Source organism: Cyphellophora europaea (genome assembly GCF_000365145.1).
Source record: "Cyphellophora europaea CBS 101466 unplaced genomic scaffold supercont1.4, whole genome shotgun sequence".
Lineage (NCBI taxonomy): Eukaryota > Fungi > Ascomycota > Eurotiomycetes > Chaetothyriales > Cyphellophoraceae > Cyphellophora > Cyphellophora europaea.
This window is the reverse complement of record NW_008481810.1, coordinates 1,944,500-1,957,091: the sequence shown is the minus strand read 5'-3', so window position 1 is coordinate 1,957,091 and position 12,592 is coordinate 1,944,500. Positions and strand designations below refer to the sequence as shown.

At 53.4% G+C, this 12,592-nt stretch overlaps 4 protein-coding genes across 4 annotated transcripts; 1 reads left to right on the top strand and 3 right to left on the bottom strand.

Annotated features, from left to right (window-relative positions):
* Positions 1-290: 290 nt before the first annotated feature.
* HMPREF1541_04972 (uncharacterized protein) lies at positions 291-4,674 on the bottom strand (the record flags this gene model as incomplete). Its single annotated transcript, XM_008719314.1, has 3 exons — positions 291-497; positions 551-4,525; positions 4,609-4,674. The coding sequence occupies 3 exons, from the start codon at positions 4,672-4,674 to the stop codon at positions 291-293; spliced, it is 4,248 nt and encodes a 1,415-aa protein (XP_008717536.1).
* Positions 4,675-5,659: 985 nt separating this feature from the next.
* On the bottom strand, positions 5,660-6,991 carry HMPREF1541_04971 (uncharacterized protein; the record flags this gene model as incomplete). The annotated part of the gene is made up of 4 exons (XM_008719313.1): positions 5,660-6,158; positions 6,203-6,599; positions 6,648-6,815; positions 6,865-6,991. 4 exons carry the CDS (start codon positions 6,989-6,991, stop codon positions 5,660-5,662), a joined length of 1,191 nt encoding a protein of 396 aa, XP_008717535.1.
* Positions 6,992-8,121: 1,130 nt separating this feature from the next.
* On the bottom strand, positions 8,122-8,989 carry HMPREF1541_04970 (60S ribosomal protein L2; the record flags this gene model as incomplete). Its single annotated transcript, XM_008719312.1, has 3 exons — positions 8,122-8,345; positions 8,396-8,887; positions 8,941-8,989. The coding sequence occupies 3 exons, from the start codon at positions 8,987-8,989 to the stop codon at positions 8,122-8,124; spliced, it is 765 nt and encodes a 254-aa protein (XP_008717534.1).
* Positions 8,990-10,424: 1,435 nt separating this feature from the next.
* On the top strand, positions 10,425-12,561 carry HMPREF1541_04969 (uncharacterized protein; the record flags this gene model as incomplete). Its single annotated transcript, XM_008719311.1, has 4 exons — positions 10,425-10,795; positions 10,847-10,976; positions 11,028-11,399; positions 11,446-12,561. 4 exons carry the CDS (start codon positions 10,425-10,427, stop codon positions 12,559-12,561), a joined length of 1,989 nt encoding a protein of 662 aa, XP_008717533.1.
* Positions 12,562-12,592: the final 31 nt, after the last annotated feature.

Below are 12,592 nucleotides of genomic sequence, written 5' to 3'. Positions count from 1 at the left end.
AATTTGCGGCCTCCTTGCGGCTTAGAGCTTAATGCTGACTGCTGCGAATGGTATCTAGGCTAATACAACTCCTCCGAGTACCCTCCGCATCTCCGCATGAGGCAGGGCTGAGGAGAAGACAAACTGGAGAGTCTCCCTGGACCCCCGTCCCTTCACGTCCATTCTCCTCCACAAAGTGTCAAAGCTATAGTCGCGCACCCGCCAGCGCCCCCGCAAGATGCTTTGTCTGTGTATGAATAAAACCACAATCCCGTCTGCGCCCAAAGCATGGTGTTTGTCGTGGTCTTACATTATTCGGCCCCGCTTCCAGGCGCACTCCCATTCAGCCCCGAGTTGCCCATTGTCAATCGAAGCTTCGTGCCTCCAGATGGAGCGACCGAAGCTCGTGGCGTGCCAGCCGCAGAGCCGCCCACAGTTGACCCATCTTGTCCATTCTCCAACGCTGCAAGATTGGGTCGCTCTTGCAGCTGCTTGCTGATCTTTTCATGGCAGCTTACCTGTCAATGGTCAGTATCAAGACAACTTACATGCTAACCGCGATGTCACTTACCTCGATGGTATTAGCATCCATGAACAACATGCTCCCGTCCTCGTTGTAGGTTTTGGCGTTCTTAACCAGCAGACTAATATCATCACCGAACTCCTTCAGGCTCGTATACCGGTTCTGGTTGATCTTCTTCTCAATCATGTCCATGGCGATCGGCTCTTGGATGAAGGTGTAGTAATCGGGGTAGAGCTTCTTCGGTGGTAGCTCCAGGAACGGGCCGATGATCAGCCGCGTTGGTGGCCCGTCGTCGCTTTCGTCGTCCGACTGGGGCTCTGGATCACTATCCGGCACTTCGAGATTCTTCAGCGCCTCGAAGATTGACTTCAACGCCTTTTGTAGGGCTGCTCGGTCGCTGCCGCTGAGCATGTCCACGACCTTAGGCTGCCGACCGCGCTTGCGTTTAGCCGGTGGCGTCTCTTCGACAAGCTCTTCCTCGGCTTTGCGCTTGTTGCCACCGCTTTTGCGGCCTCGCTTCTTCGGCTGCGCTTCTTCCTCACTTTCAGGTTCTGGCTCGGGCTCGGGTTCAGGCTCGGGTGACGATCCTTCACCCGGTCCACGCTCACGCTTGGCCTTGTTGGTACGCCGCTTGTCGATGCGAGCTTGTTTCCGCGCCGCCGCCTCTGTAATTGAATCGTCCGAATCGTCCACAGCCGCCAGCCACTGCTCCTCAGTGAGTCCGTCGTCGTACCGCACCTGCGTCTTGACACGAGCACCACGACCGGCATACTCTTCCTCGGTAGCCGGCGGCTCCGGATTGTCCTCCGCCATGTAAATCTCCGGTAGCTCTGATTCTCCCATCAATCGAGGAAGAGCCTTGTCCGGTCCATAAGGATCAGCTGCGACACGCTCCTTGTCCATTTGTTGGAAGAGTGCCATCTCCTCGTCTGAACGCGCCATGACCATGTTGAGATCGTCGTCTTCCATCTCCTCCTGTTCACCGGCTTGGTCCGCTGCCTCGGCCGCTTCGAGCAGTGTCTTGAGGAACGTGTCTCGCTCTTCAGCAGTCGACTTGTTGTCGAACTTACCTGCTTGAATAACCTTGCCATCCATGTCAAGCTTGAATTGGGCAGCCTCCAGAATTTTCTCTTCGACAGAGTTGGAGCTGATCAGTCGCAGAATGCGCACTTCGTTCTTTTGACCGATTCGGTGGGCACGATCCTGCGCCTGCAGATCTTGATGAGGATTCCAGTCCGAGTCGTAGATGATGACTGTGTCGGCAGTCTGAAGGTTGAGGCCCAAACCACCAGCTCTCGTAGATAGTAAGAATATGTCATAAGGCGAACCCGGCGCGTTGAACAGCCTGAGGAGCTCACTACGATCCTCAGACTTTGTCCCACCGTCAAGTCGGAGGTACTGAAATCCTCGCAACCGCAAGAAGTCCTCCATGATGTTCATAATTTGTGTCATCTGGAAGAACATCAAAATGCGATGTCCCGTGGCTTTGAACTTTGGAAGCACACGATCCAGAAGTTCAAACTTGCCGGCAGTACGCCAGATGGAGTCATTGGTAGCCTTTGTGGGGTTCATCTGATCTTCCACAGGCTCGAAGACGTATGGATGGTTGCACAGCTTTCGTAATTGCATCATCATGTTGCTCAATCCGCGCATACTTGTCTTGCCACCCTTGCCATCTGCAACAGCGAGCTTGTTGTGATGGAAAAGCTGCAGGTAGAGTTTGGATTGAAGTGCGGAGAAACGACACTTGACGACACGCTCTTGCTTGTCCGGCAAGTCCTTCTCAACGTCCTTCTTGAGTCGACGGAGTAGGAAAGGCCGCAGCACCTTGTGGAGGCGACGAATAACCAACAGTGATTCTTCTTCTGATAATTCCATCTTGTCTTGTCCGCCTGTGTTGGCGAAAGGCGTGTTGAACCACTCATCGAAAGACTTCACCGACTTGAAAATGGTTGGCAGCACAAAGTTGAGCAAAGCCCACAGTTCTGGCAGGTTGTTTTGGAGTGGGGTACCGGTCAAAATCAGACGGTACTTGGTCGTGTAGTACTGTGTAAGAGTGCTGCTGAGCTTTGACTGTGCGTTCTTCATACGATGACCTTCGTCGACGATCATGTGGACCCATCGAATTTTGCTGAGAATCGGTCGGTCTTTTATGATGTATTCATAGGTGGTGAGGAGGACTTGGAAGCCACCCTGGCGAATCCGCATTTGCTGGGCTTTTCGACTGGTCGGAGGTCCTTTGTAAACAATCCGATTGATTGACGGCGCCCACTTCTCAAATTCCAGGTTCCAATTCGTGAGCGTACTGAGCGGCACAATGACCAGGAACGGACCGGGGCTGTTCTTCTTCTCGATCAGATGAGTGATCAAAGAGATGGTTTGGATCGTCTTGCCCAAGCCCATTTCATCGGCTAGAATACCGTTGAGGTTGTTGTTGTAGAGCGAAATCATCCATTGGAGACCCTTGATTTGATACTCTTTCAGGGTTCCACCAACCAATATCGAGGGCTGGATATTGACCTCCTCCTTGATTCTATGAGCTACCGCATAGTAATCAACCTTACTCTCGCCGTCTTCATCATCACTGCCGACTTCTTCTTCGGACATGTCATGATCGTCACCCCAACGCTCGGCCGTTTTCCGCTGCTGTTGGCGCACGGATGCAGCCAGCTGCTTCAAGAAACCATCGGTTTGCTTGAGTAGATGACTGATGCGAGAGTCCTTGGCTTGACCGAGGAGCTTAAGGTACGTTTCTTCATCGTTGGCCTTCAAAGCCTGCAGACGCTGCTTGGCAGTACGTTCGATACGTTTCTGCTCTTCCTTCTCCATGAATTGATGCTGAGCAGTCATCATCTTGCCCAATTTCTGGAAGCGAGCACGCTGTTGAGCAGCGTTATTGCGAATGTCTTGGCCATGATCAAGGATGGCCTTGAGGTGGTTTGATTGCCGAGTCTTCTCCTTATTCTCCCGGGCATCCCTCTGTTGCTTCTCAAGTTTCTCGGTGATTTTGGCCTCCCTCAACGACTGCTTCTTCATGCGTCGGTGCATTGCTCTGTTAGCAGTCATGGCCAGGTTATCGTAGCTAAAAAGCTCTTGTTGGATTTCGCGCCTAAAATCTCGCTGCTTCTGCAGGAGAGACAGCTTCTTGTATTCGATGAGTGCTTTGAGCTTGAGTGAGTCATTGTCCGTGGCTTCCGCCGAACTTTTAGCATCCCATGACGCTAGATTGACAGGTAGTGCTGATAGCTCAGCTTGGCGGGCACGAACTCTGTTGTAAATGCTTCGCTCCTGATCCTCGCGCGCGGCTTCGGGATCAACACCAAGTGGTAAAAGACTCGGAATGCGCTGGCGCTTAGCTCTCAGGGAATGGTCGGCAAAGCTGATGTACTTGCTCAGAAGCTCGAACGGCGAGTCGTAGGTCTCAAAGAACGCCTTGTCCAGAAGGATTTCCCCATCCGCGGTCTCTTTCGATTCGCTCGCGTCGTCTAGTGTCTTGCTCGCGGCTACAAGCGCATCTGATGTAGCCTGAACAGCCTGTTTCTGTGACGGAAATAGCTGCTGTTGTAGTTTGCCAGGCAGGACTAGGTTCTTCGACAACATCTTGAACGCGTAGATCTGAGTCCTCAGTAAACTCAGCTGCTCCGAACTGAAGCTCCCATTGGCTTGCGTTGCGACACGTTGCACAGCACCTGCTGCGCCGGAAGGTTGCGCGCCGTTACCAGCCGAGGAGGGCGCGGAGCCGGGGCTGGCGGCATTGACAGGGTTGAAAGTATCAGCTGGGACGTTGGTATTTCCATTCTTGACAGCGCCGTTCGTCGCGCCATTGACTTGGGGTTTTTGTTGACCCTGCTGTTGTTGCTGTTGGGATTGATGGGCTTGCTGCTGCTGCATCTGCTGCTGCTTTTGGGCTTGCAGTGCCTGCTGGTACTTCTGCCGCTGCTGCACCGCAGTGAGAAACTGTCGGGCTTTGAGGAACTCGGGATCTGATTCTGAGACATTCGAAGCTTTCATGCGTTGGAATTTCTAGATCGATGTTAGCAGATCTGATCGATGGACTAGCGCTATCGCATAGGCGATATGGAGGTACGTGTATATGGGCGACATACTTGGTAGACCTCTTGTATCTGTTGTGGAGTCACATTGGGAGGTAGTGGTGGAAGCCCAGCCTGCATGGCGGGCGCAGATTGCACCGATGCCATGGTAGAGAAGTGGAAGGGCGGAAGGGATCGCGATTATTGCGGGTCGTTTTGCATATGGATGATATTTGCCCGGCTTCTACACCGAGTACTGCCTGGCTTCCGTTGATTTTCGATGGTCGTGACTTGCGACGCGGGTTGCTGGGCTTGCTGTGATGGCCCCAGTGACTTGGCGCACCTCGTCGATGCGTAAAGCTGAGAAGGAGAGTGGCAGGCAAAACCTGGAGGAGGCACCGAAGGAATTGACGCAGGCGCTCAGACGCACTATTGCGGAGTTGAGGGAACCAGCGGTGGTTGATAGCGATGGAAAAAGGTGATCGCGACGCGTTGTCGATACGTTCTCAATGGAGACCCCTCGCTTTCGCAGACACGCTCCGATCACTCAAGCGTCTGGCGAGGAGTCAGTCAGACGGCAAAGAAGAAAAACGCTAAACTGTTTTTAGATTAGGCCTTGGCAATCAAACCTCACCAGTTCACGGTAGTCTTTGCACTGAAGATTCGACTACGCAGCATCCTAGATCAGATCGTACAGTGCGGGAGCGCGGCACTTTCGAAGCCGCTGAGCTCGTCTAGACACTATTCGTCATCACCTTCCATCGATTTGAAAATGGCACTTACTAGTCTTGGCAAAACCTCACCCGTCCGGTCTGGAGGCCGGTGTTCACCAGATAGGCGGCACGGGCCCGTAAGGAGGCAGTAGTAGTACACATACAAGACGCTAATACCGCACCGTATCATTGATGAGGCTGGAACATAGCACGGAATCAGTGCTAGGAATACTGAGTCTGCATGGGTCTATCCTGTTGCCGTTCCTATTGGTACCCAACCCCTCGCTTGCTAATGGAGGCGAAAACCTGCCCTTGCTGTAAGAACAGCCCGAAACACTAGAGCCGGACTCCCCGAGTCGTTTCCAGCATGATTGTCACTGAACCGATGAATCCAAAAGGAGTGCCTGCGATCTCTAGTAAATAACACTTGCTCTCTTCTGAGGAATGGGCGGAGGCGGTTTCTTGGATCGGCTGGGGGGCGGTGGTGGCGGAGCACGTCGGCCTGTTAAAGGAGCAGCAGAGCTACTGGCGTTGGACGTTGCAGGACTGCTGGCACGGTCCCCATACGACTGATCTGGGGACGAGTCATCCGCAAATACATCTTGATCCTGATGGTTCCGCAGGTTCGAGCGAGCAGTTTTTATCATCAGAGAGTCGCTAGGAACACGGGATAACGGAGCAGACCCGGCAGGCGAAAGATCCCTTCTCGGTTGAGCTGGGACGTCGTACGTTGTGGATCTACCAATTGCGGGACGGGCTGCGCTGTTCGAGACCATTCGGCTGGTGTTTGACCTGATTGTAGGTCGGATCTCGGGAACTGGTTCGGGTTCTGGTTCAGGTTGCGTATAAGAGCGGAGTGTGCTAGAGCGCGACCGAGGGTTTGGTCTACCGCCGCGGCTCGGTAGTTGTGTGCTAGGTGCGTTAGTTGAGTTTAGAAGAATATTGGCATGGCATACCTTGCAGGCCAGTCAGCCTGGAGTTGGAGTAGTGCCTGGCGGCACTTCTCGTGGTACTCGAGTTGTGCTTCGAGAAACAACCCCATATCCGCGACACACTGCGGGTCGTTATCACGAACATCTTCCATGCGCCGATGGACATCGTCCTCCGCTTCTTCGTACTTGGCCTTCTGAGACCGGAGCTCTTCTTCCACGCGGAAATCCTCCTTCTTAGCCTTCTGCATCTTGGCTAGGGTTGTATCGTAGGCCAATCTCCTTTGCTCTAGCTTCTTGCGAGCGGCTTGGAATTCCTTCATCTGGACTAACGATCTTTCGAGAGATTCGAGCCACGTAGCACTTGCGGATTCAATGTAAGTCTCCTGCGTTCGCGCCAGCCGCTCTTCAGTCCTGCCCATAACTGCTTATGGTTAGTCCTGCCTCAGCGGCGGAAGGAAGATTTCCTTACGGCTCAAGCATTGCCCGAATTCAGAGTCTGACTCAAAGTCAGAACCATGCGTGATCATGGTTCCCCCCATGTGGGCAATGGGTAGGATCTTCTCCTTGGGTTCAAGCTCAGAGCGCTTGGAGATGGCTTTGACGTAGGCATTTGTGGACTTTTGCATCTTATCAAGACCTGTTGCTATGGTTAGTCCACACCATAGAAGACGGAGAGCGTGGCATACCAGTCTGTCGAAGTTCCATCTCAACTTCGAGCGCTTTGAAGTCATTTGACTTCTCCGTCTTGATCTCCCCACCCATGCGCTCGTTCGTCCATTGCTTGAAGCGATCGAATTTCTTGTTCATATTCATCTTGACTAAATTATCGTACTCGCAGTACGGTATGGGTAGATAAAGGAGGCACAAGCTCTTGCTGAGTTGCAAGAAGATTTAGGTTGAGCGATCAAGCGCAGGTAGGGGTGAGTCGTGGAGGAATGCGGATCTGTCGCGCACAAGTGACAAAGACCGCAGTTGGATGTGCGCCTGTCGGGAAGAGATACCGATCGACAATGAATGAAGGAGAATATGCCGTGTTGCAATGAGACAAGTCTGCTGCACTGCACGTCGTGAGATTCGTAAATCAACTCAATTAAGAGCAGGAAAGAATGTTAACAGAAGCTGCGATGCGCGCCGTGGCGTCCCAGTTCTAATCGCAGCAAGCTGACGTGGTATGTTTCACAGCGATCAAGCGAATGCGGCGCGGAGAAGGAGGGGATCTCATGAGCCATTCAACAAGTTCGAGACCCCTGACTACAAAACACCCCTCCCCTCAGGGTCGTTAGTCGCCCCAAGGAGACGCCACGATAACGCTAATTCGACCCCCAGAACACATGGCAAGGCCAACTAATTTCGGGCATTATTTCATTTAAGCAAATGCTCGACCACCTATTACCACCTTAGAAGCGGAGGGTGGTATGCGAGTTGTGTCTCTGGGCGACACGGCCACCACGCGCAATAGGAGGAGTGTTTGCGTTGCCGCCCGAAGCCGGTCGTGCCATCTCGCTGTCGTCCAAGACCCACGAGTTTTCGGGCAGTTTTGGAGGCCCGGCATCCTATTGCGGCTTGCGGCTTTTGGCTTTCAGGCCTCAAGACATGCCTGTTTACGGCTTGACTTCCCGAAGCTTCATATAGATCCCGTGGTGATCCGTCAGTGGTGGACGTGGGGTTTAGTAGGTAGTAGATGGGCATACAGTGGAACCAGAGAATGGCATGAGAGAGAATAGCATTGAGAATTTCATTTGATTTTGGCTTCCGTGATGAAGCCACCACTGATCTCGCTGTGCAACACGATCGCTTCTTCAGAGGTGATGACGCCTCTCGTTGAGTTCACGTCGTTACACTCCACGCGCCTCCACGCCAGTTCAGATTTCGGCAAAGAGCCTGCAACCTCTCTCGCCCTGATCGTCAATGCGCACAATGACTTCCTTCTTTCATGAAACCTCTCAGTCCTTCGTCTTCTGGGTACCACGGAGCAGACCAGTTCTGCGAGCAGCAATGAGACCAGCCTTTTGACCTTGGGCAGCGTATCTTGAGATGGTAGAAGCTTTACCGATATGCTGGTGGTTACCACCACCGTGAGGATGATCGACAGGGTTCATAGCAACACCACGAGTCTTGGGCCAGGAGTTGCGCTTGACCGCAAACTTGTGCTTTGCTCTCGAAGCCTCTGTTGGATTGTTAGCGTTATTCGCATATCTTGAATGGATTAAGACATACTGAGCATTGGCTTGTCTGTACGGCCGCCACCAGCAACAATGCCAATCATACCACGAGCAGAGCTGAGAACGACCTTCTTAGCACCGGAAGGCAGCTTGACGCGAGTCTTGCCCTCGTCGGGGTTGTGGCCAATGACGGTGACATAGTTGCCAGATGTTCTGCCGAGCGCACCACGGTCTCCAGTCTTCTCTTCAACGTTGGTGACAACGGTACCTTCCGGGACGGCACCAAGAGGCAGGACGTTGCCGACTGTCAGGTTCGCATTCTTGCCGGCGTAGATGAATTGGCCAGTGTACATGCCCTCGTTGGCAATGAAGACCTCATTTCGGTCCTTGAACTTGTATGGGCTTCGGAAGCTGACCTTCGCGAGAGGAGCGCCACGGCCGGGGTCGTGGATGATTTCCTTGACTACACCGCGAACGTAGCCATGTCGTTCGGAGAAGTCGAGTTGTCTGAACTTTGCAGGAGCCTTGTTCAGGCGGGTGTTGGCCGCTGTTCATTGTTAGCGAATGTTATTGGAGTCGACAGGCTGGTGGGAGGCATACTGAAGATGGAGCCGCGGCCCTTACGCTGATTCCGGATGACTCTACCCATTGTGCGATAGAGCCAAACAAGAATTCAAGAAGTTGTGGGAAGGTGGGAGTCGGCTGAAGTCGTGGTGTTGGAACGCAGCACGACTATTTTTGCAAAGTTGTGGGAAAGTCTTGGCGTTGCGGCAGCGCCAAGACCGTTCAGGCTGCAGTTTAGCCTTGCTTGGACTTCACTTTGTTGCATCCTTTATTTCGTACCATGTCAATCCCTCGCCCGTTCGAGGTCACTTTCCAAAATCAATACACTTATGCAGTAGGTTGCAGTGAGAGTGATAGGACTGTCGCCGGTCCAGCGCGGTCCCTAGTAAGTACATGAGATCCTGAGCTCGACCGAAGCATCTAGAGCTCAACGCCTCCCATTCCGGGCACCAAATTCCTTGTGAAGTCGTCAAGCACCAATTTTGACGTTACGAGCATGGTTCGTGGACGTGGAGAGTGTTGCGCTGCGAAGATCTGCACTCGTCTGGGGCTTCGCCATGCGTTCCAGACCATCAGCGTTTGAGACAACAAACTCGAAACCCACGTTACAAAGCAATATGCAATGGTATGGGTGGTCCAGCTGTCTGACGGATTTGATATCCAGAACAGCGTCTGCGTTCCGACCCTGTAATAGCTATGTGTCTGGTGCCTATTTACAACCGGAAACACCCTCGCCACAGAATATTGCAGCAGAACGCTAGCACATCATTGCGCACACACCGTTGATATGCGGGTGTCCCGCATTAATACTTTCACTGAGGTTTCGTGTCTGAGTACTGACAGATCTCTCTGCCGGTGATCAACGAAAATTAGGAGTTGGCTCCCTGGATTCACAGCAGAAGCATTTGGGTATTATCTGCTGTGAGTTCCGGGAGCACAGCTGTCAATATTGCCGGCCCTTGCTGTGAGTCCAGGGGGCTCGCCTTTAACTTTTCAGGCCCCTGGTGCCCCTGCAGCCCGCTCGAAGCTACAAGATATCGAGATTAGCGTTCAGTGCAGCGCAAGATGGACAGAAAATGACGATTTTCAAGATCGATCTTCCAGAGTTGCACAGGCCAAATGTTAGCGGGGGATTTGGTGGAATTCGCCAGAGGGAGAACTAGTTCCCTTGGGCTTGGCATATTCTAAGTCGCAGCTTTCTCCAATCGGCACGCAGTGCTCAGCGACCAACAGTTGGAATGCGTACGTGAAATTTGCACAAGGTTTACATGATGGTGCATGGAGAAGGGTGCTCTGGCGGTTCATGGTCGCTGGCCCTGCACAGAGGCAGCTGGAACGACCGGCGCAAGGCAGTAGAAAGCGCGTTCGAGAGTCCAACTACGCGTCAAATCGCGGTCCATGCCAAGTTATACAGTTTTAGCTCCAATCATAATCGCTTGCCAACCTCCAGCACTGCTGCGGCCCTTCTTGTGCAAGCGCTCCTTCCATCCAAGTCTCAACTTGCCTTCCACACCCACCAAATGGCTGACTCTGACTCTTCATCCTTGTCATCGGCGCCCAGCACCGATGACGAGGCTATGGAATTGAAGATGTCGAAGCCGACAGGACTCGACCGGTATTTCAAACCGGCACCCAAGACCAAAGAGACCACTCCTGAGCCTCCTCGTCGCGCACCGTCCCCCCCTCACGAATACACCTTGATCGACAATGAGACGATTGCATTCCTTGTCATGTTCAGGAGCCGCTTTGGCGACGCGTTTCCTAAGTCGCTACCGCATTACGGACCACAGGATATCGAGCGGGGTGTTGCCGGAGAACTACCTGATGAGAGCGTCGAGAAATATCTATGCGCGTTACTAGGTCTGGTCTTGAACAGAAAGAAGGATGTCGAGTAGGCAACTTCACGCTGGAGACCTGTTATCAATCGCTGACTACATTACAGGAGAGGACACTACAACAGAGCGCTCGAAGATGCAATCTCCACGAACAAAGCCCAATGGCCTGCTGTCTGGAAGGAAGAAAACCCTTTGCGCGGCAACAAGTCTTTCCACAATATGACCGCGGAAGAGCGGGTGAGTGTTCCTACAACTGTGCAGCATATATTTGTCTGACAAACTCTCAAGCTCAATCTCTTACGCGCCCTCGTCCTGTGGTCCCTCAACCAGTCCGAAGGTGTGCAAGCGATACTGAAAGAATCCTACAAACAAACCCGTCGGGACGATGACAAGAACCAACCTCGGAGCGTCCAACCCTGGTTCACAGACTCCTACCGCCGCCGTTTCTGGCTGATCGAGGGTCAAGAAGATTCGCACTTCCGAGTCTACCGCGAGAACGACGGTAAGACATCCAAGACCAATACGTGGTTCAGTGTGGCGGGTTCTATTGAGGATGTTGCCTCGCTTGCAGACAAATTCGCCGAGGAGGGCACGTCAAATGCTAGGATGAACGCAGACAAACTCAGAGCCGCGATCCCCCGCTTCGAGCAGGGTGATGAGGTAAACATGCTTCGGACCTTCTCGCGGAAGTTGCTAACACATGCAGAAACGCAAGCGTCGCGACTATCGACAGCAGCGGAAAGCCGCCTGGGCGCGACCTGCCCCTGGCTTTTCTCTCTACGAAGGTCGCACTCGTGGCAAACGTGCTAGATACACTTTCGACGAAGAAGATGAATTTATCTCCGACGGAACACGACGGTCTACGCGCAATGCTTCACCCATCGACGCAGGGCCTGTTGTAACTGCCAGTGGGCGGCAGGTGAAATCGCGTGTTGGTGGTATGTATGGTGAGAGTTTGTCAGCCGATCAGAGGAAGGAACACGACTACAACTCCGGAATTGGTGAACCAGAAGGAGAGGAGAGCGAGGACGGCATGCCCGCTTCCGCACCAACAGGCCGACCGCATAGGGCCGCTCGGCCAGCACAGAGGTCTAACAAAGTTCCCGAGCGGACCACCAACGGCGATGACATGGATACCGATAGCGACGAACAACAGAGCGAAGGCGAAGAGTGGAGCGGCGACGAGGATGAAGTCGATGACGAGGAATCCGAAGGCGAGATGAGTGGAGATGATGACATTGGCGAGGATGAAGTGAGCGTCGATGAAGGTGACATGCAGAAAAGCTTGGTGGTGCAACTGCGATATAGACCACGGAAAACGCCGGTCCCACCAAGTAGTCGTGCAAGGACGCCATTGGGGACTACTTCTAATGTGGGTGTTGAGATGCCGATGGTAAATGGATTCGGAGGGCAGGAAACCCGAGCGGAAGGGCCGAGTATTGCTGAGAACGAGCAAGTTCGAGAGCAGTCCGTCCAGATTCCGGCTGATCCGCAACAGCATCTCGAGCAGCTACCCGCTCAGGAGCTGGCGCTGGATCCACAGGCAAACGACGAACAGAACACGAGCGGCATGCGACAAACGCAGAGTACCTCAATTCCTGGCCATCAGTCTGAGGGCGCACGGGTCAATGGACTGCCACAGCCGCAGCCACAGCAGCCACGTCCATTTCAGCCTTCGGAACTTACCAGCGATACAACGAGACCCCATGCCCCTGCGACCGGCTTGCCCGACCTGTTGACCAGCACCCCAAAAGCTGTGTCCGATGCCCCCCAACATCAGCAACAGTATCAGCCGCAACCACATGCTATGGACGTGTCTTGAAAGCAGCGGGATCTGGCCAGCGTCCATCAAG